The following is a 20,755-nucleotide window of genomic DNA, read 5'->3' as shown; positions in this document are numbered from 1 at the left end:
TTATGTTGTGTGGTTTACATTCATGCTGCAAAATTATGTACATATTTTTCCATGTTAGTAAGCCTTCGTCCTTGACTTTCCAGAGAAGGATTGGGAAAATTGACAATCCCATTCTGCGATTTGACATACATACATGTGCATATGTGCTCACGTTTTATTAGTGTGCACATTTATCTTGCCTGTGTGGGTGTGTGTGTGTGTGTGTCTTTTTTAGTACCACCAAATTTGGATGTAATTCCCATTTGTGTCAATTATTCACCTGAATAACATGTAGCTTATCGAGTCCCATCTGTCAAGTTAGCAGTTTTCTACAAACTGCTATATGAGAACGCAGCAATCGCCTCCACTCACTGGTACAAAGTTTCTCCAGCTGACAGTTGCTAGTTTCAAAGACCTTTTATGAGCGAATTACCAGACAGCACCTGGAGGACCATGGCTGCGTATTGCTCCTTTCTAATACTCAGCTTGATTTTCCACCAAACCCTATGCCTGGTAAGCATGCTTCCACAAGCGTCACCGCAGAAATCACATTCAGTTCTGTCGTAAAAATCGTTGCTGCATTCCATTTTAAATGAATGGTGAAACATTATTGTTTTTTTTTTTTGTTTGTTTGTTTGTTTGTTCGTTTTTATGGTTCCTTGTTCAGCCAACAGCCAGACTCTCAGGTAGGTTGAACTTGCGTTTAAACTCCTTGATAACGCACAATTTTACATAGACCCTTCCTTAAAAGCACTGTAGCTTTTGAAAGATAGCTTCCTTAAATAGGGTTTCTGTCTTAATGGGTCCTGATGAATCTGGAATGCATAAATAAAATAAATTGAAGAGGTGCCTTGCAGTGTGTTGACTGATAACAAAATCTTGGTACTTTTGTTTAACAGATTTTGATGTGGACGGAGGGAAAGACAGAGATATCTTCGATATCAACGAAGGTTTGTCAAAATCATGGCTTCTATTTCTGCTGGAAAAATGTATTAAATCAAATCATCTCCTTATGTTCTGAACTTGAATCAATAATCAATATTATCAATATGTTCTTGTAGATGCTGGGTTGAATCTTGTGGAAGGTGACATTGTGTACGATGAGGTGAGGTTACAGTTGACATGCAGAATTCCTCTACACGTTCGACGACCCATTCCATAGGTTCCTAACTGAGCATCACGTAGCCCTCTACACGCCATGCAATCAGGTTGTCCTAATAGATACTTTCCCTTGTTTTACTTTATGTAAATTTTTATCACTTTTCATGAAAACAATCCATAAGCAAGACTGTGTGGGACAAGTGTGAAGAATATCCTTATGCGTGCTGTAGCATTAAATCAAAGCTTCAAATTGCATTACAGTAATTATTACACCAGAGTTATTCAATTTTCTGCAGTGCAAATTGTTTAATATAAAATCAAATCTAATAGAGTATACATTGTCCCTGATTGACTCTATTTGAGCTTGTGAAAAATATATTAAAACTGAATCACATGTAAAATTGGTTTTCTCGGGTGGAATGAATTACACGTACAACCCATGGCCTGCGTCTACAATCATAGGTTGTCTAAACTAACATCTCAGGTGTGATTTATGCAGAAGCAAGGTAGGAACTCCATTCTGGGAGATCAGTACAGATGGCCAACAACAATCCCCTACTACCTGGAAGACAGCTTGGGTAGGAATACACTGCACAGCTGGGGTTATGGAAGATGTGCTGCCAATGGATATCACTTCACATACTTTAACCTTTCAGATGCTCATACAATTCCTACAGAATACCACCGTTTGTATTCAAAGAGTATTATTATTAAACCTAAATTCATATGTGTAACTTGAATTTATGAATGAATGAACGAATGCATTTATATAGCACTTTTCTGAAAGCTGTGATGAGTGGGAACTCACCACACCCACCGCCAATGTGTGGCACCCACCTGGGTGATGCACAGCAGCCATTTTGCATCAGAACACTCACCACACATCAGCTATGGTATTTTTGTTGGATGGACCAATTGCACCACATCAATTACCCTTACACTGCCGGTTTTACAAATGCTTATGTCCAACCAAGCACTTTCAGAGAGTTTTGCTTTTAATTAAAACTGCAGTTTAACCCTCCAATTTAATCTTAAACCAAATTAGCCAATTCAGTTCCAACTATTTCCAAAGAATTATCTCTGATTTAGTGTGCATAATAAGTACAGTGTCACGTTACTCCAACAAGATTGTAAATAACCGTTCTTCTTTCTTTGATCTCTGACGTGACATCATGTATTGGCGTTGCAGAGATCAATGCTAAAGGTGTGATCCTCAAGGCCTTTGAACAGTATCGACTGAAATCCTGCATTGACTTCAAACCCTGGGAGGGAGAACCAAATTACATTTCAGTCTTCAAAGGCAGTGGGTAAGTTCCCCTTCAGTACTTTAGATCATATGTTGCTCTGGTTACATTAACTTAGTTACTTTACAAACCCCCCCCCCCCCCCCCCCAAAAAAAAAAACACATATATATCAAATACAATTTAACATAAACTACTTCAGTATTAAACTTGGAAATGCAATTGTTCCTTCCCTGGTGAAATAAAGACAACAGCCTCCTTCTGAGGTTCCATCATTCATTGGTTTTCATACTGATTAACTAGATGATAAAAATTTATCATATCGACAGTTCTTACAGCAGGACATGTTAGCAAAATCCATGATTTATCAGTTCGCCCAGAGGCAAGTAAACAGCATCCAGCGAAAAAAAATCCCTGAATCTTTTTTCATAAGACCAGTAGCCTACCCCCAAATAAGACAATTATCTTACAAATATGTTCTAGTGCTTTGCTATGTGAAGTCTTCACGAAGGTTTTGGTTTTCCGTATCAATAAAATTAAATAAAAACGTTTGCCGAATATGAGTACATTATGAATTAAAAGAAAATTGTGAAGGGATGGCCTTATTCCGTGATTAAACGTCTGTGATAAAATGTGTTAGTATTTCAAAAGATCGACAGAAGTCCGTGGAGTTTCAAGGTCGCTTATGTTGATTAGACGACGCATGTCCGCAGGTGTTTCTCCTCCGTGGGAAACCGACGCGTGGGGAGACAGCAGCTTTCCATCGGCACGAACTGTGACCGCATTGCTACGATCGAGCACGAGTTCCTCCACGCGCTCGGGTTCTGGCACGAGCAGTCCCGAGCAGACCGAGATGACTACGTCAACATCATGTGGGACCGCATCTCTGAAGGTAATACAGTGCCCCATCGTGCAAGTCGAGTCAACGCATTATTTAGCCTACACTTGTCGCAATCTCTCAATAGATCTCTATTGTTCAAGGGGAAATTTTAGCCTAATAATAGTGAATAATATAGTTGCACATAGTATAGTAAGTATAAACTACATAAAATACATAAAACAGTTATAGACATAGTCCAAAGTAACTACAGAACTAAAATGAAAGTGAACAAATATTTAGGGTCTTTATTATTAAAAGTAATAGTATTTCCAAGACGTAAGTGAGAGCACAACATGGAAAAAAATTTAAATATACAATAGGAAAGTAATATATAATTCAATACAATACCAGACAATTTTTTTGTGCTACAAGGAGAAATGCCATTTTGGGCCCCTAAACAGGGGCCCAAAATGGAATCTTTCCAGGTGGAAAGTTACACAGGCATGCTTTGCAAGCATTCGCTCAGGATGTCATCGTATATAAATATAGCATTTTAGCATGTATTTACATATCAAATGTATGCAAATGTGACTAAATCCAAATCAACAAGGACAAATAAGAAGGCACGTTAAAATCCTGAGTTAAATCGACTGTGGTGGTCCTGTAGGGACAGTGTGTACTCCATGACAGTTTCAGAATTGATTTACACTGAACATTTTCCTGTGCAACTAAAAGCATGAACAAGTAAGTGAGAGTCCATCGCTCAAAGTGAAGGACAAAGTGAATTTCAGTTAGATAAAATAAAGGCCTTAATGATATCATATACTTTTATCACATATTTGGTCTTCCTTGTGTTTTTCCTCAGGGAGAGAGCACAATTTCAACACCTACGATGACACAACATCTAGCGCACTGAATGTGCCCTATGACTATGGGTCCATGATGCACTACAGCAAGGATGCTTTCAGAAACGGAACTGAGCCCACCATCGTCACCAAGATCCCTGCTTTCATGGACGTGATTGGCCAACGCATGGAGTTCAGCGACAATGACCTGCTGAAGCTCAACAGGCTCTACAACTGCAGTAAGCCTTCTGATTGGCCTCATCCTGCTAATTATAATCCCAGTGCCACCTAGTAACAACACCTGATTGGTTCTGTTCTCTAATCAAATTATGAGAACCAAGTTATCTAAATGTAATTCAATTTTGGATTGGTTCTTTTCGAGTGAAAAAAAAAATGCTTTTATATAAATGAAATGAGGGCTTAGGGCTGTCTGAAAAATGCTTCTAGAAATATTAATTATAACTTAACTGATTTGACATAACTGCATGTTTTCATCATCAAACATAGAATAGAACAATGTAGTCAGAAATATTTATATTAAGGTGCATTGTGTTAGTTTCAGCTGTGACAAAGGAGTTCTTACTATCTGCAGTTTAGGCCTGCTGGATGTTGAAAAGAAAATAAGCAAGAAAATAATTGTGCTTATATGTCAGGGAGAGATGATATATGTCATACAATTTGAGACCAAATGCTTTTTGCATTTTCAGTGTATTTATTTGTTTATTTATTACTTAATGTACTTAATGCAATTGACTCTTAATTTATTGTCCACCCCACCATTCAACTTTGAAATAAAATAAAAAAAAAAAAAAACAGCAGCAATTTAAAAACCCGGAACAACAAACCGCCATCGATTTCGGGCTGCGGCACTGACACTGTCTCCTCCCCAGCGACGTCGTCGACGTTCTTGGAGACGTGCAGCTTCGAGCTGGAGAACGTCTGCGGGATGATCCAGGGGCCGGGCGACACCGCGGACTGGACCCGCCTGACGCAGGCCCCCGGGGGGCCCCTCACGGACTACACCAACATGGGCCGGTGTAAAGGTGGAGTCAGACGTCGTTTACGGCTTCCCCCTCACCCGTCAGCAGATAACGAAATAATCTGACCCCTTATCGCAGGGTTCAAGGCCCAGGCGGCAAGAGAGACCGTAAAACGCGGATGTGTTCATAAATAATAACGTCCTCTCAAGCAATCAAGAGCTCAGAATGATAGGGTGTTGTCTGCTGATAGTGTAGTTTTGCAATATCAGGTTTCAAAGTGTTCAGAATTTATATCATAGCATTGCTTTGAGTTGCTTTGAGCATCTAAGTTACTTTTGGCATTCCTTCAAGCGATCTCAGGTGATCAGTCTTTTTATTTGCAAAAAGACACAACAAAGATCTTTCCCACAATAATGATCTTTTTGACAGAAGATGTTTTTTCCTGATACAAATGTTCTCTGCATAAATAGGTTGAGGTAGTCTTGTCAATGCAAATATCACATTCACAAAGTAAGAATGAACAGAACGCATTAATGTGAAATTCACAAACAATATATTCCATTGATGTGTACCAAGCCAATAAAAAGCATAAAGCCTCAGGTGTAACAACCATCTGCAACACTGAGAGAGCCATAAAGATAGATATATATTCACATTTCCTGACAGTATTGTACTTACACCCCCTTCCAATACGGAAGGACCCACAGTTGATCCTTTCGTAGATAACATGGGAAAAATATGATCAGCACACACATACGCATGCACACACACACACACACATGCACACACACACACACACAAATACATCCTAGTACTTTAGCTCCAGCACGGCTGTGTCGAGTTCAGTAATGCAAGGCAAAGTGGAATATGTGAATAGTGTATTTCTTTATTGTTTGTATGTCTTGTGTTTTTTTGGCTCTCAGACTCGGGCTACTTCATGCACTTCAGTACAGCGACTGGCACGGCAGGAGACAGGGCCCTGCTGGAGAGCAGGTTCCTCTACCCCAAACGAGGCTTTCAGTGCCTGCAGTTCTTCCTCCACCACAGCGGGAACGCAGAGGACGAGCTCAACATCTGGGTGCGCGAGTACGACAAAGCCAACCCCAACGGAACGCTGAGGTTCATCCAGAGGGTCACAGGTAAGGGCCAGAGCCACCCCCCCACCCCCCCCACCCCCATCCCCTTCACCTGGGGTGATAGATTAGTGAGCGCTCCACTGCAGTTTAAATCTCACACAACCGAAAAAATGTTTTAAAAAAAATGTTTATGTTTAAATGACCAACTGCTGTACACTGCAGTTATTCGTTATTTTGCAAGTAATGTCATTATCGTAGTTCAATGTTTTTATTTAACCTTGATGAACTATTATGTATTTATACACTTTTTGCACTTTAAAATGTGTATTTTATATGTGTTGCAGTAGAACAAAAATATATGGCTTGTATTTGTAGCTTCATATTCTAGCAAGCCTGAATGATTTATATATAGCATCTCTAATATTTCATAATACATTAAAACATGATTTTCTCATGAGAACAGAAATCAGATTTTGTAACATTTTAAAATAAATATCACAATGTTTACTCTATGAATTTAACATCTTCCTCATATTTAGGATATGTGCCGTATATACCTTGTATACTTACTCATATTTTGAATTTCTCTACGGCACATTATACTCTATATTAAAACAGGAATCCTGAATTTTGTGCAAAAACTTTTCTCTCTTGCTAGCTGCACCCCAGGACCTGTGGGAGGTCTATCACGTGAGCATGAAAGTGAGTAAGAAATTCCGGGTCGTGTTTGAGGGCAAAAAAGGGGCGGGGCTCTCCACGGGGGGTCTCTCCATCGACGACATCAACCTCTCTGAGACGGAGTGCCCGGACCACGTCTGGCGCATCAAAAACTTCACCCAAGTCCGGGAAACCACGCCCGTCGGAGAGAAGATATTCAGCCCCCGCTTCCTCTCCAAGGAGGGCTACACCTTCCAGGTGAGCCTGTACATCAACGGGTTGCCCCAGAGCCCGGAAAACATGGGCATCTACCTCCACTTGACGTCGGGGCTCAGTGACAACACCCTGAAATGGCCCTGCCCGTGGAAACAGGCCACTATGATGCTATTGGATCAGAACCCCGACATCCGCCAGCGAATGTCCAATCAGAGGAGCGTCACCACAGATCCCACCCAAACCGATGTTGATGGTCAGTATCAAACCTGCAACCTTCTGCTGATAAGCCCAGTTCTCTGAACATCACACTGCACCATCACTGTGATTCATTCATAATGAGGTCCTACACCAGCTGTGTTCATTTTAGAGTTATGAGATATTGGCAATTCATGTCAGATGAGTCAGATGAGAAAAAAACGAAATGAAATCTTTTTTCAGTCCTTGTGTGAGGTTTACTACAGAGCTGTGGGTTCAGGTGAGATCTGAGTAATGGCAGGGTTGTTACAGGACTGTGGATCCAGGTGAGATCTGAGTAATGGCAGGGTTGTTACAGGACTGTGGATCCTGGTGAGATCTGAGTAATGGTAGGGTTGTTACAGGACTGTAACAGGTAAGAGCAAATCACTGATGGTTGGAGGTGGATCTGAGGGCATCTCCCCATTGGTCTACTCCAGGGGATGGAAACCAGATGTTCTTCTGGGATGACCCCAGGAAAGTTGGGGCCCTGGCCACCGACCCAGACGGGACGCAGTACTACCTCGGGCCCGGGTACGGCACCAGCTTGTACCTGACCCACAGCCGGGCTGACAGCTGGGACTTCATCAAGGGAGGAGACGCCATCTTCCTCCTCACCATGGAGGGTACGGAAAGAAAAAACATTTTACTCAGGGCTGGAAACCATGGGAGAAATTACACTACATACTATCAACATTATATTCATTTTTAAGACTTTAGCAAGTACATTTATAAAAGATTCATGTTCAAGTTAATGATGAGAAATTAGAGACTTAGAGATTCAAACATTTCAGCATATCGCCTTCATCAGTGAAATAAGCTGATGGCAGTGTAATGTACCTAACTCTATGGCATCACTGTATATTCCCAGTCATATTGCTCTTACACAAATACTCAACACTGAATATTCTGGAAATATATTGAGATAAATGTCAAAAAACACACTGCTCTGAAATACATGTCCTTAAATATATTTTGATATGTTGAGAATATATTGCAGTATGTTCCATTTTCTTCCATGGCGACAAATAAGCTGAGGCCTCATAGTCTCTCTCTCTGTTCCAGACGTGTCGAAACTTTTGGAGACTCAGCCACTTCCCCCGACGACCAAGCCCACAAACCCCGCCCCCGTCACCAACAGCACACACGCCCCTACCACTGACAGAGCCCCACCCACTTCACCTCCCGATGACCCCTGCGATGATGTCACGTGTGAGAACGATGGCGTGTGCGTGCTGGACCAAGGCGTGGCCGTGTGCAGGTATGCTCCCTCCTCCCGTTCCAGATGAAGAACGCTGGGTCATGTGACGTATCTGCCTTTTATTCTGAGCTAAGAGTAGCACTGATTGGTCCATAGGAGTCAAGGTACTCCTGTGAACCAATCAGCAACTTGGTAGTTGACAACAACCTGGCAGTTCCACCCATTTTTTGGTTTGAAACCTCACTCTGCTGTCATTAATATATATTTTTTCCTCTCCTGAACTGAATGTCGAATAATTTCCTGAGTTGAACATTGGTTCATTTCCTGAATTGACTTAATTAACCCCATCACTGCCGGCAATCTTTCAAATATGCATTTTAAATGTGTATTTGGATGTGAAAGCAGCTTAACCTGAATCCACGTGTCCCATTTTCGCTGTGTTTACTTTTTATGCTTCTAGGCTTCCTCCGTTTTGCATTTTATAGATACATTTCTATGGGAGGTGATTCGTATTGTGGAATGTGATCCACTGAGGTGCATTTGGGCTTGCTGGAACTGGCTGTGTGTCATCCCCCCTCCTCCTCCCCCCCAGGTGTGCAGTAGGGGACGACTGGTGGTACACCGGTGAGCGATGTCAGCGGAAAGGTTCGTCTCAGGACGCGGTGACGACGGCCGTGGCGGCTTCCGTGTCGGTGCTGGCGGCCATGTTGGTGGTGACCGTCGTGAGCGTGGTGTGCGTGAAGAAGAAGTACAAGAAGAAGCTCCGGGACAGCAGTGCGGGCATGACCCTGGAGAACGTGAGTGTGCGCACCGCAAAAACCCGAGCACCAACCCTGGGGGAGTGCATGAAAGCTCATCCTCTGACTCACGTCTGTGTGAGCCTGACTTGTGGACTGAGGGTGTCAGGTGGCTGACATCACCTGCTTCTGAGAAGAGCACATACAATCAAAGCACAGTGTGCTGTTTCTGAGAATAAAGGAAGTTCAATGTGTCCCTAAAGCTTTTGCGTAACTCTCAAAGCTAGGCAAAGGTGCGCCTAGTTGGTTATGAAGCAATAAAGTGTAAAGAAAAAAAATGATACAATAAAACTTGATTAAATACTTTGTTGCAGATCAAAGTAAGTGAGAGCAAATCAGTACAAAATGAGCTCTCCTTACCTACGCTATATTTTAATATAGGAAAATAGGCCCAAATTTCCAAATACTTTCTTCAGGGAACATACTTTTGCATGTCCCCTGAAGTCTTCCAGCAGCATCTGGAAGAATGGCTTAATCAATGTGTGTGATACAGTGATATGATCACAGTTCACAATAAAATGTTTTGGTCAGGAACAAGGTAGGAACGGTTTTAACACACACCAGTAAGACAATGTTGCCCTCTGCTGGTCTTTGTTGTGAAAATACAATGTTGTCTATTTACACTTCATTAGTAAGTACAATTATGATATAACCAACCCTGATGAATGTTCCATTTATGTGTCACCAATAAAATGCTGTTAATTGTGCAAGGCACATTTTGAATTGTATGTATTTTTGTATGTAAATTGTATGTATGTTCATGCATTCCTTTTCACTTTTCTTTCAGAAAACGACATTTTGAACTGATCTCATCCGACGTCCCTCAACTAGAGCTTCCAACATGATTTTATTACATGTAACAAGTGAAATATTTTTTTTTCTCTTATGAAATCATGTAAGACTATGCAAAGAAGCGGGACATTGGTCCCGTGCTTATTGGTGTTGTACATTTACTTGACATTGAAGTGCTACGTTCATGCAATTCATTGTGTTTGTAAAAAATATGCTTTTTTGAGTAATAAAAAATGTAGATTTTAAATTTTCTTCAGTGGTGTAGATGTCATCAGTGGTGGACATAATATGTAATGACGTCTGAGAAACATTCTGACATTTTGTTTCCTTTGGGTAGTTTTAGTTCATTTGCATGCCATATCTAAGTGATATTTACAGCCTTCAAACTGCTGATATTGAAGATTTTGGTTTGGAGTTGAGCAGGTTGCAGCATTATCAGATTTGAATGTGCAATAAGGTGCAGTGTGTTTTAAAGGTCACGGAATGCTGGAGCTCGTCATTGTCTCTTCAGGGAAATTATGTAATCTTTGGTTTTTCTGCATGAGAATTGAGAGCAGGTTCTCGATTGTTCTCACAATATAATTATATATTATTAAGTACATTATGACCTGCAATACACTCATCTACTAATCACATGATATGCAATACACTCACCTAATAATCACAACCTGTAATACACTCACCTAATAATCACATTAACTGCAATACAGGTCGTCTAATAATCACATGATCTACAATTCACACATTTACTAATCATATGAAGTGCAAAACACTTACCTAATGATCGCAAAAGCGGCGACGATCGGCTGTGATTCAGATCACGCAGGACGCTTACCCATACGGAAGGACGAGTGTCCTGCATGACCCCGGTGCCCTCAGTAACCCCAGGAGCAGGAGCTGTGAGTGCTGAGAGGCCTGGGGAGCGGGTCCCAGACCGCAGCAGCACCCCTGGGCGAACACGACGACCCCGAGGGGGGGGGGGTCACCGTCCCGGGTCAGCCCTCCGAACGCCCTGTCTGAGGAGCCGCAGAACCTGCCGGACTCCAGACGCGGGGCGGACGATCACAACGCCAGCGTGTAGGAGCGCTGCGCTATCCAGCATTACAGTCGCCGTCACAGAGGAGCTCTCACTGTGTGTGTGTGTGTGTGTGAGTGTGTGTGCACTCTACGTGTGGGTGGCTAACTGAATGCCTGTTCTTCCCTCTGTGTGTCTGGAGTGAGCAGACACTTCCTCGGTACTGTTCAGCAACAAAAAGACACGACAATGCAGAATATTTCATAGGGAAGCTTTGCACCTGAATGACAAAATAGTCATAACATATGGACGAAAGGGACACATTTACAAACACATCTCAAGCTTGTCCAGAATTCGAGTGTCCAGAGTTTGGACAGGTACACATGCATTTGGACTAGTCTAGAATCTGGATACGTTTGCAGGTCTAGCATCTGGTTGTGTGAAAATTGCAGGTGTGTTGAGTAGTCTGTCGTTAAGATGGCAGTGTGGTGTGCAGACAGCAGTTCTGTTTTCGTCTCTGCCGATCAGAGTCAGGGGGAGAGCAGAGCTGTGATTGACGGCTCTGTTCTGTTCACCCATGGCCGCGCTGAGTGAGTCAGTGCTCCTTCATCTGTTCCTCCCTCCAGCAGAATCCGCTCAGCTGTGTGTGTGAGTGTGTGTGTGTGTGTGTGTGTCAGTGTGTGTGTGAGCGCGTGCGCTCGCTTCAAATTCTTTATTTAAATGCAGAATGCATCCATAATACAGCACCCCGCTCGCTTTACCGGCTAAAAAATCCATCCAATACAGTTGTATTATTTGCAAATTTTAGATTTATTATAACAAAAAGAAACTTTTCTGCACGTTTTACTGCTTTAGATACAATTTCTTTAGATAAATCTTATTTGCATTATTGAACTTGACACAGTCATGCTGGTGATGACAGAAATAAAGTAGGAGAGATGCATGTGTGTTTGAGTGTCGGTGTGTGTGTTTGAGTGTCTGTATGTTAGTGTGTATGTGTGTGTGTGTGGGTATGTACGTGTGTATGTATGTATGTGTGTGTGTGTTTGAGTGTCTGTACGTATGTATGTATGTGTGTGTGTGTGTGTGTGTGGGTATGTACGTATGTATATATGTGTGTGTGTTTGTGTGTAGGTATGTATGTATGTATGTGTGTGTATGTGAGTGTGTGTGTGTATGTATGTATGTATGTATGTAGGTATGTGTGTGTGTGTTTGTATGTGAGTGTGTGTATGTATGTACGTATGTGTGTGTATGTGTGTGTGTGTGTGTGTATGTGTGCGTGTGTGTGTGTGTGCGCTTGTGTGTAGGTATGTGTGCGTGTGTGTGTGTGCGCTTGTGTGTAGGTATGTGTGTGCGTGTGTGTGTGTGTGTGTGTGTGTGTGTGTGTGTGTGTGCAGTAAGCACTGGCACCAGTACTGTCTCTCCACCTCCAGACTGTCCAAACTGAGCAGACTGACTCTGCTGAGTCCCTCTGTCTGTCTGCAAAGCCAGTCACTGACGTCAAAGACCCTTTAAAAGCATCAGTATCAACATTTATCCTATTTACAATCATTGGGGGAAAAAAATCAACTTTTCTCTTAGAGAAGATTAGTAAAGTGACTAAGTCACATTAAAATAGTAGGCAACTCCTAGGAGTTAGTCTTCAAAATTTCTACAAAAATTTCTATGACTTTTTACAGGCCAAAAGCCATGATTTACTGAAGAAATACAGTTTCAGCGAGAGCTCTACCTACAACAGTCAAGCTTCATATTCCAGGTATGTACCATTCAACAAATTTTAGTTCAAATAAAAGATTCAGTATGTTTTCTTTTCTTTTCTTTAAAAAGTGCTTTTCAGCATAATTATTTTATATCACGTAAAATGATATGACAGGTAAGAATGTGACAAGAACGCTCCATGTTAAGATTGAATTAATCCGTGGATTGTGAAGGGTCTGACAATGCACAAAATAACTAGTGTTTGATCTGATAAAAATGCAGTGCGTTTGTTGGAAGGGGGGTGTGTGTGGGGGGGGGGTGGTCAAGGGGCAGGGGTCAAAGGTCTCCATATGCGAGGTCTGAGAGTGCCCCTGGCTTCAGAGGGGTGTGTCGTAGTAGTCTGCAGGCTGGTCAGCAGGGGGCGCTCTCTGCTGCTGCTGCTGCTGCTGCTGCTGCTGCTGCTGGTGCTGCTTCATCATCTCTCGGACCTCCTCCTCCAGCTCGGGCGGTATGATGAACTGGTCGTCGGGGTCGGGCTGGGCGGGGGCGGTGAAGTACCCGCCCGGCTTTTTGGCGGGGGCGTCGGCCGCCACCTCGATCAGGTTGTGGCTCCTCTCGGGCGGGGCCACCGACCCGTTGCCCCGCCTCCTGCCCAGGCTCCGCCCGCCCGCGTCCCCGCCCCCCGGCGCTCCCCGCCCCTCGGGCTCCGCCTCCCCGGGGTCCTCGTCCAGGGCCTCCGGGGTGGGCGGGGGCGGGGGCGGGGCGGGGGGCGGGGCCCGCTCGCGGGCGCGCAGGCAGTGCACGTCCACCTCCACCTCCACGCGGCTGCCGTTGGAGAAGACCCCGGCGATGGGCTCCTCGTCCTCGCTGTCCAGCCCGTTGTCGGAGAGCGCGCTGGAGAAGGTGGCGCTGGAGAGCTGGCGCTGGAAGCTGCCGGCCAGCAGGCAGGCGGGGTGCAGGGCGCAGCGCAGGGGCTCGGCCGGGCAGGAGGGGGCGGAGCCCGGGGGCGGGGGCTCGTCCGACGCCGTGGAGCCCACCTCGCTGCTCATCTCCGAGGCCGACACCTCGCTGCTGATCTCGCTGCAGGAGGAGGGCGTGGCCAGGGCGTCGGGCGTGGGCGGGGCCGCGGGGGGCCGGTCCCGGATCACCACGCTGATGGAGGGCGGGTAGGAGGGGGCGGGGCCGGCGGGGCAGGGGGCGGAGCCCGGCTCGCAGCAGCTGCAGTAGCCGCAGCAGCAGTCCTCGCTCACGTTGAGCTGCACCACCACGGCGCTCAGGCTGTCGGTGCAGCCGTAGCCCTGCGCCAGCGTGCACAGCTTCTTGGCCGCCGCCAGCGCGTCCGGAACGTTCCGCACCGCCTCCACCGCCTCGCCCGGCGACACGCTGTCCCACAAGCCCCGGCTGCCCAGGACGAAGAACTCGTCCTGCGGCGTGAGGGTGACCGTCTGCACGTGGGGGCGCGGGATCACCGACGGGTACAGGAAGGAGTATCCCATGATCCTCGTGGAGTCCGTCACGCCGTTCACCTTGTTGTCCTGGCGATGAAAGGAACGGAGCAGGACTGAAAACCTCAGGTCTGCATCTGAAACTACCAGACCTACCCAAATACATGTCTGAAATATGCTAAATATTTGACCCTTTAGAAGTAGGTTAAAATGAAAAGAAACCCTTGCAAATCCCTGAGAATTTTTAAGGAAACAACCTTACCCTTGAACAGAACACAGATGGACTGTGGGAAATTCAAAATTTAAATCTTAAATCTGACTTACAAATACATGTCAGTGCTAGTTGTTTTAGTCAAAGTTTTTTGAGCTAATTTTAGTCATCACCTGCTCACTGCACTTTCCAAAGAACGATGACCTTGATATGCACTTTCTGTACGTCGCTTTGGAAAGAAGCGTCTGCTAAATAAATGTAATGTAATGTAATGTAATGTAACTTCATAAAATGGCTTCAGAGTATTTAATGTACTACAGTGACTACAGCGCACCTCGGTGATGATGGCCTTGTACTGCTGGGTCCTGCGGTACTCCTCCTCCAGGCCCACGTTGTGCGTGACGGACAGGGGGAGGGGCTTGCCGTCGCGGCACAGGATGGCCTGGCACTTGCCCACGTTGGCGGCGGTGAGGGTGAAGCAGCCGCCCGGGTCCATGGGGTCGTGCTTAATGTGGCACAGAGCGGCAGAGCCGCCCAGCTTCTGCCCCGCGGTGCCCAGCTTCCTGTGGGCACAGTCAGGAGTCCGTCAGCCAGCTGCTGCCAACTTCACACATCTCTCTCTCACACACACAACACACACACACACATACACACACACACACGCACACACACACACACACATACACCCAGCTTCCTGTGGGCACAGTCTGGAGTCCGTCAGCCAGCTGCTGCCAACGTCAACACATGTCTCTCACACACTCACACGCGCACACACACACACACACACATACACACACACACACACACACACATACATACACACACACACACACACACACACATACTTACACCCAGCTTCCTGTGGGCACAGTCAGGAGTCCATCAGCTAGCTGCTGCCAACTTCACACATCTCTCTCACACACACAACAACTTCATAAGTCTCACATGCACACACACACACGCAATGCCTTCATGTACGCCTGCACACACACACACACACACACACGTTAGCTAGCTACTGACACCAGAAACGCCTTCATCATGCAAACACACTGTACTGACCAAATCACCACAGGAAACGCTGGGTCTGTGCATATATATGTGTCTGTATTTGTGTGTGTGTGTGTGTGTGTGTGTATTCATGTGTATGCATAAGCGCACATGCGCACCTCTGCATGACGAGGAAGGTGTTGGTCATGTAGTCTTCCTCGCTCTTGGTCTTGTGCAGCTCCTCGGCCAGCACGTCTCCCATGGTGCACTGCAGCAGGTAGGGTACCTCCACGTTCCGGTCGCCGTCGAACACCCCGTACAGAGCCTCCCGACTGTCCCCGAAATGAGCCACAGAGAGGGCAGCCACACACAGCCTGGGGGGAGAGGGAGGGAGGGAGGGAGAGAGAGAGAGAGGGAGGGAGAAGGAGGGAGGGAGAGAGAGAGAGAGGGAGGGAGGGAGAGAGGGGGAGACGAAGGGAGAGGGAGTGAGAGAGAGAGAGGAGGGAGAGAGAGAGAGAGGAGGGAGAGAGAGGGAGTGTGGGAGAGAGGGAGAGAAAGAGAGAGGGAGAGGAGAGAGAGAGAGAGAGAGAGGGAGAGGAGAGGAGAGAGAGAGAGGAGAGGGAGGGAGAGAGAGGGGAGGGAGGGAGAGAGAGAGAGAGGGAGGAGGAGGGAGGGAGAGAGACAGAGAGAGGGAAGGAGAGAGAGAGGGGAGAGAGGGAGAGAGAGAGAGAGAGAAGGGAGGTCAGAACATCCACTCATATTACAGGCATTTCAGCTTCATTCCAGAACGCTCTTTACAGGCACCTCAGGGCTAGCAGAGTGGGAGGGGGGTGTGGTTTATGGGGGTGTGGTGTTTGGGTACATAGTGTTTGGAGGCGTGGATGGTAAGTGGGAATGCGTCGCTGTAAGGTGTGGGTGAACAGGGTGGAAGGTGTGGGTGAGCAGGGTGGAGGGGGTGGGTGTGGTCGGCAGGGCCGTGACTCACTTGTTCTTGACTCCCGAGGCCTCGGTGTAGCCGTGACTCCAGATGGCGGGGCCGCCCGGGGGCTCGCCCGCGGAGAAGGAGGTGGGGGCCGGATCGATCCGGAAACAGCGGATATTACTGGAGAACAGAGTGAACCAGTGAGAGGGGGGAACAGGTCACAATCCTCCAATCAACAGGGAGTGGAGAGAGAAACAAGAGCTCTCTCTTTCTCTCTCTCACACACACACTTCTATGCACACACACACACACACACACACACACACAGACACACACATCACACACACACGCACACGCACACACACACACACACTCACACATGCTCACACACACGCACACACACACACACCGCTCACACACACGCACACACACGCACACACACACACACTCACACATGCTCACACACACATCACACACACACACACACACACACACGCACACACACAGACATGCACACGCACACACCCACACACACACACGCTCACACACACGCACACACTCACGCACACACTCACACACACACTCAATCACAGTGCTTGCAACGGCTTCCCTCAAAGAGCTCTTTTTACACCACAGCTCACTCTTCTCCCATAGGAGCCCTGCCTCCACACTGGCACACAGTCCTTAACCTTCTGCGATCGCTACGGTTACGGCCACGTTCAGACCACCCCCCCCTTCCCTCCCGCCGTTCTCTCACAGCTTTGTTCCGTTAAACGGGAAAGGGAAGTTTAAAGCGCACAGATGCTGCGTCGTCAGTTACACAACCGTCCCTTCTGGCCCATCTGTGTTTAAAGCAGAGTTCCATCCTGCAGACGCAGTACGCCGAAAAAAATGTTGGCAGCCGCGCTGTGTAATTACTTCTCTTTATACAGACTCTCTGTGTTTGTACAATAATACTGGCAGCAATGCATGTGTAACAGGGAAAATCAGACTGCAGCACGGCCTACAAATGTGCTCCTTGATAAACAATAGCAAAAAAAAGACCCAGAGGGAAGAACTGCAAGGGCACAGTCAGTATTATATAAGACAAATGAAGCAAGCGTATAACAGGATTATTCTTCACAGAGAAATCTCGCTGCGTTTCTGATGGGAGTCCAGAGCTGACACAAAATTAGCAGAAGTACAACTTGCGATTGCAGGACTCCACCACTGGGTGTCAGCACAGACCCCTACTGTTTATTATTCAGACCGACAGCGGGTGCGAGCGAAGGCGGAGAATGAGCTTGTTGTTTTGCAACAGTGCACTGCAGACACTGCACAGATTAACTGTGAAAGCACTCATCCACCTTGCAGCCAACCGGTGAATGCAGCTCTCCTCTTAGTTTGTAACAATCTCCTTCAGGCAAGTCCTGGTAATGTGTCTCTTTATTGAACATCTCCAGGGTCTTGTGCGCTGGTAAAGTTTAAGATGTATGTTCGTGTGTGTGTGTGTGTGTCTTACTTGAGACACACACACTCCGGGGTCTCGTGTCCTGATAAGGTAGTTAGGAGTCAGTACCCAGTGCAAGACGTGTGTCTTACTTGAGCACCTCCAGGGTCTCGTGTCCTGATAATGTAGTTAGGAGTCAGTACCCAGTGTAAGACGTGTGTGTCTCTTACTTGAGAACCTCCAGGGTCTTGTGTCCTGATAAGGTAGTTAGGAGTCAGTACCTAGTGTAAGACGTGTGTGTCTCTTACTTGAGCATCTCCAGGGTCTTGTGTCCTGATAAGGTAGTTAGGAGTCAGTGCCCAGTGTAAGACGTGTGTGTCTTACTTGAGCACCTCCAGGGTCTCGTGTCCTGATAAGGTAGTTAGGAGTCAGTGCCCAGTGTAAGACGTGTGTGTCTCTTACTTGAGCACCTCCAGGGTCTCGTGTCCTGATAATGCAGTTAGGAGTCAGTGCCCAGTGTAAGACGTGTGTGTGTCTTACTTGAGCACCTCCAGGGTCTCGTGTCCTGATAATGTAGTTAGGAGTCAGTACCCAGTGTAAGACGTGTGTGTCTCTTACTTGAGCACCTCCAGGGTCTCGTGTCCTGATAATGTAGTTAGGAGTCAGTACCCAGTGTAAGACGTGTGTGTCTCTTACTTGAGCATCTCCAGGGTCTTGTGTCCTGATAATGTAGTTAGGAGTCAGTACCCAGTGTAAGACGTGTGTGTCTCTTACTTGAGCACCTCCAGGGTCTCGTGTCCTGATAATGTAGTTAGGAGTCAGTACCCAGTGTAAGACGTGTGTGTCTCTTACTTGAGCACCTCCAGGGTCTCGTGTCCTGATAAGGGAGTCAGTACCCAGTGTAAGACGTGTGTGTTCTTACTTGAGCACCTCCAGGGTCTCGTGTCCTGATAATGTAGTTAGGAGTCAGTACCCAGTGTAAGACGTGTGTGTCCCTTACTTGAGCACCTCCAGGGTCTCGTGTCCTGATAAGGTAGTTAGGAGTCAGTACCCAGTGTAAGACGTGTGTGTCTCTTACTTGAACACCTCCAGGGTCTCGTGTCCTGATAAGGTAGTTAGGAGTCAGTACCCAGTGTAAGACATGTGTGTCTCTTACTTGAGCATCTCCAGGGTCTTGTGGTCCAGGCTGAGTCGGGGGTTCCCTGTCAGGTCCAGCTCCTGCAGCTTCGGCGGCAGATTATCCGGCAGTGTGACCTCAGTCAGCTCATTGCAGCTCACATCCACACACTGAGGAGAGAGGGAGAGGTACCGTCGATACACATAAGCATACACACACACAACGCATGCACACACGTAAGCACACACACACACTAATGCGCGCATATACATAACATAACATAACAACAAGCCATACAGTACACGTGTGTCTGTGTATTGTATGTCCATGTGTCTGTGTGTGTATCTGTGCGTGTGTGTGCATACTGTATGTGCATGCATTCATGTGTGTGTGTGTGTGTGTATTGTATGTCCATGTGTCTGTGTGTGTATCTGTGCGTGTGTGTGCATACTGTATGTGCATGCATTCGTGTGTGTGTGTGTGTGTGTGTGTGTGTGTGAGTGAGGCCGTGTCACGTTAGCCTCGCCCTGGTACACTGAGAGCTCAGGGGAGATTCCAAGCCCTGCCAATTAGACTGGAACGACCCGCTAACTATTTACAGCACCGCTGCTCCTCTGAGAGCTAACGGCACAGCCAGGCCCGATTCAGCCAGGCCCAATACAGCCAGGCCCAATTCAGCCAGGCCCAATACAGCCAGGCCCAATACAGCCAGGCCCAATACAGCCAGGCCCGATTCAGCCAGGCCCAATTCAGCCAGGCCCAATACAGCCAGGCCCAATGCAGCCAGGCCCGATTCAGCCAGGCCCAATACAGCCAGGCCCAATACAGCCAGGCCCAATACAGCCAGGCCCAATACAGCCAGGCCCAATACAGCCAGGCCCAATACAGCCAGGCCCAATACAGCCAGGCCCAATACAGCCAGGCCCAATACAGCCAGGCCCAATACAGCCAGGCCCAATTCAGCCAGGCCCAATACAGCCAGGCCCAATACAGCCAGACCCAAATCAGCCAGGCCCAATTCAGCCAGACCCAATACAGCCAGGCCCAATACAGCCAGGCCCAATTCAGCCAGGCCCAATACAGCCAGGCCCGATTCAGCCAGGCCCAATACAGCCAGGCCCAATTCAGCCAGACCCAATACAGCCAGGCCCAATACAGCCAGACCCAATACAGCCAGGTCCAATTCAGCCAGGCCCAATACAGCCAGGCCCAATTCAGCCAGGACCAATTCAGCAAGACCCAATACAGCCAAGCCCAATTCAGCCAGGCCCAATACAGCCAGGACCAATTCAGCCAGGACCAATTCAGCAAGACCCAATACAGCCAAGCCCAATTCAGCCAGGCCCAATACAGCCAGGACCAATTCAGCAAGACCCAATACAGCCAAGCCCAATTCAGCCAGGCCCGATTCAGCCAGGCCCAATACAGCCAGGCCCAATTCAGCCAGTCCCAATACAGCCAGGCCCAATTCAGCCAGACCCAATACAGCCAGGCCCAATTCAGCCAGGTCCAATTCAGCCAGGCCCGATTCAGCCAGGCCCAATACAGCCAGACCCAATTCAGTCAGGCCCAATTCACCCAGGCCCAATTCAGCCAGGCCCAATACAGCCAGGCCCAATTCAGCCAGGCCCAATACAGTCAGATCCAATTCAGCCAGGCCCAATACAGCCAGGCCCAATTCAGCCAGACCAAATTCAGCCAGGCCCAATTCAGCCAGACCAAATTCAGCCAGGACCAATTCAGCCAAGCCCAATACAGCCAGGCCCAATTCAGCCAGACCCAATACAGCCAGGCCCAATTCAGCCAGACCAAATTCAGCCAGGACCAATTCAGCCAGGCCCAATACAGCCAGGCCCAATTCAGCCAGGCCCAATTCAGCCAGGCCCGATTCAGCCAGGCCCAATACAGCCAGACCCAATACAGCCAGGCCCAATTCACCCAGGCCCAATTCAGCCAGGCCCAATACAGATAGGCCCAATTCAGCC

The 20,755-nt window shown here is 47.1% G+C and overlaps 2 protein-coding genes across 2 annotated transcripts in view; one reads left to right on the top strand and one right to left on the bottom strand.

Annotated features, from left to right (window-relative positions):
- Positions 1 to 120: 120 nt before the first annotated feature.
- On the top strand, positions 121 to 10,191 carry LOC135260781 (meprin A subunit beta-like). The gene is made up of 15 exons (XM_064346316.1): positions 121 to 492; positions 647 to 665; positions 879 to 929; positions 1,041 to 1,084; positions 1,580 to 1,658; positions 2,270 to 2,387; positions 3,036 to 3,214; positions 4,008 to 4,226; positions 4,878 to 5,030; positions 5,891 to 6,106; positions 6,702 to 7,169; positions 7,591 to 7,776; positions 8,216 to 8,411; positions 8,944 to 9,148; positions 9,936 to 10,191. Exons 1-15 carry the CDS (start codon positions 400 to 402, stop codon positions 9,948 to 9,950), a joined length of 2,241 nt encoding a protein of 746 aa, XP_064202386.1. The 5' UTR covers positions 121 to 399; the 3' UTR covers positions 9,951 to 10,191.
- Positions 10,192 to 11,741: 1,550 nt separating this feature from the next.
- phlpp1 (PH domain and leucine rich repeat protein phosphatase 1) overlaps positions 11,742 to 20,755 on the bottom strand; it is a 61,232-nt gene continuing 52,218 nt past the window's right edge. The window contains exons 13-17 of the mRNA XM_064346314.1: positions 18,810 to 18,940; positions 16,288 to 16,404; positions 15,482 to 15,676; positions 14,647 to 14,875; positions 11,742 to 14,191 (exon numbers count right to left, since the gene is read on the bottom strand). Coding sequence (XP_064202384.1) covers positions 13,034 to 14,191; positions 14,647 to 14,875; positions 15,482 to 15,676; positions 16,288 to 16,404; positions 18,810 to 18,940 — 1,830 coding nt within the window. The 3' untranslated portion in view covers positions 11,742 to 13,033. The remainder of the gene's footprint in view (positions 14,192 to 14,646; positions 14,876 to 15,481; positions 15,677 to 16,287; positions 16,405 to 18,809; positions 18,941 to 20,755) is intronic.

This window comes from Anguilla rostrata, chromosome 8, assembly GCF_018555375.3.
Source record: "Anguilla rostrata isolate EN2019 chromosome 8, ASM1855537v3, whole genome shotgun sequence".
NCBI classification, from domain to species: domain Eukaryota; kingdom Metazoa; phylum Chordata; class Actinopteri; order Anguilliformes; family Anguillidae; genus Anguilla; species Anguilla rostrata.
The sequence above is the reverse complement of the archived record's forward strand: the minus strand, read 5'-3'. Positions and strand labels throughout refer to the sequence as shown.

Excerpts from the sequence above, each read along its gene's own strand:
- LOC135260781 (XM_064346316.1), top strand. The coding sequence starts at position 400 with ATGAGCGAATTACCAGACAGCACCTGGAGGACCATGGCTGCGTATTGC. Across the intron at positions 2,388-3,035 it reads TCAGTCTTCAAAGGCAGTGG|GTGTTTCTCCTCCGTGGGAA; the intron begins GTAAGTTCCCCT and ends GCATGTCCGCAG. Across the intron at positions 7,777-8,215 it reads CTTCCTCCTCACCATGGAGG|ACGTGTCGAAACTTTTGGAG; the intron begins GTACGGAAAGAA and ends TCTCTGTTCCAG.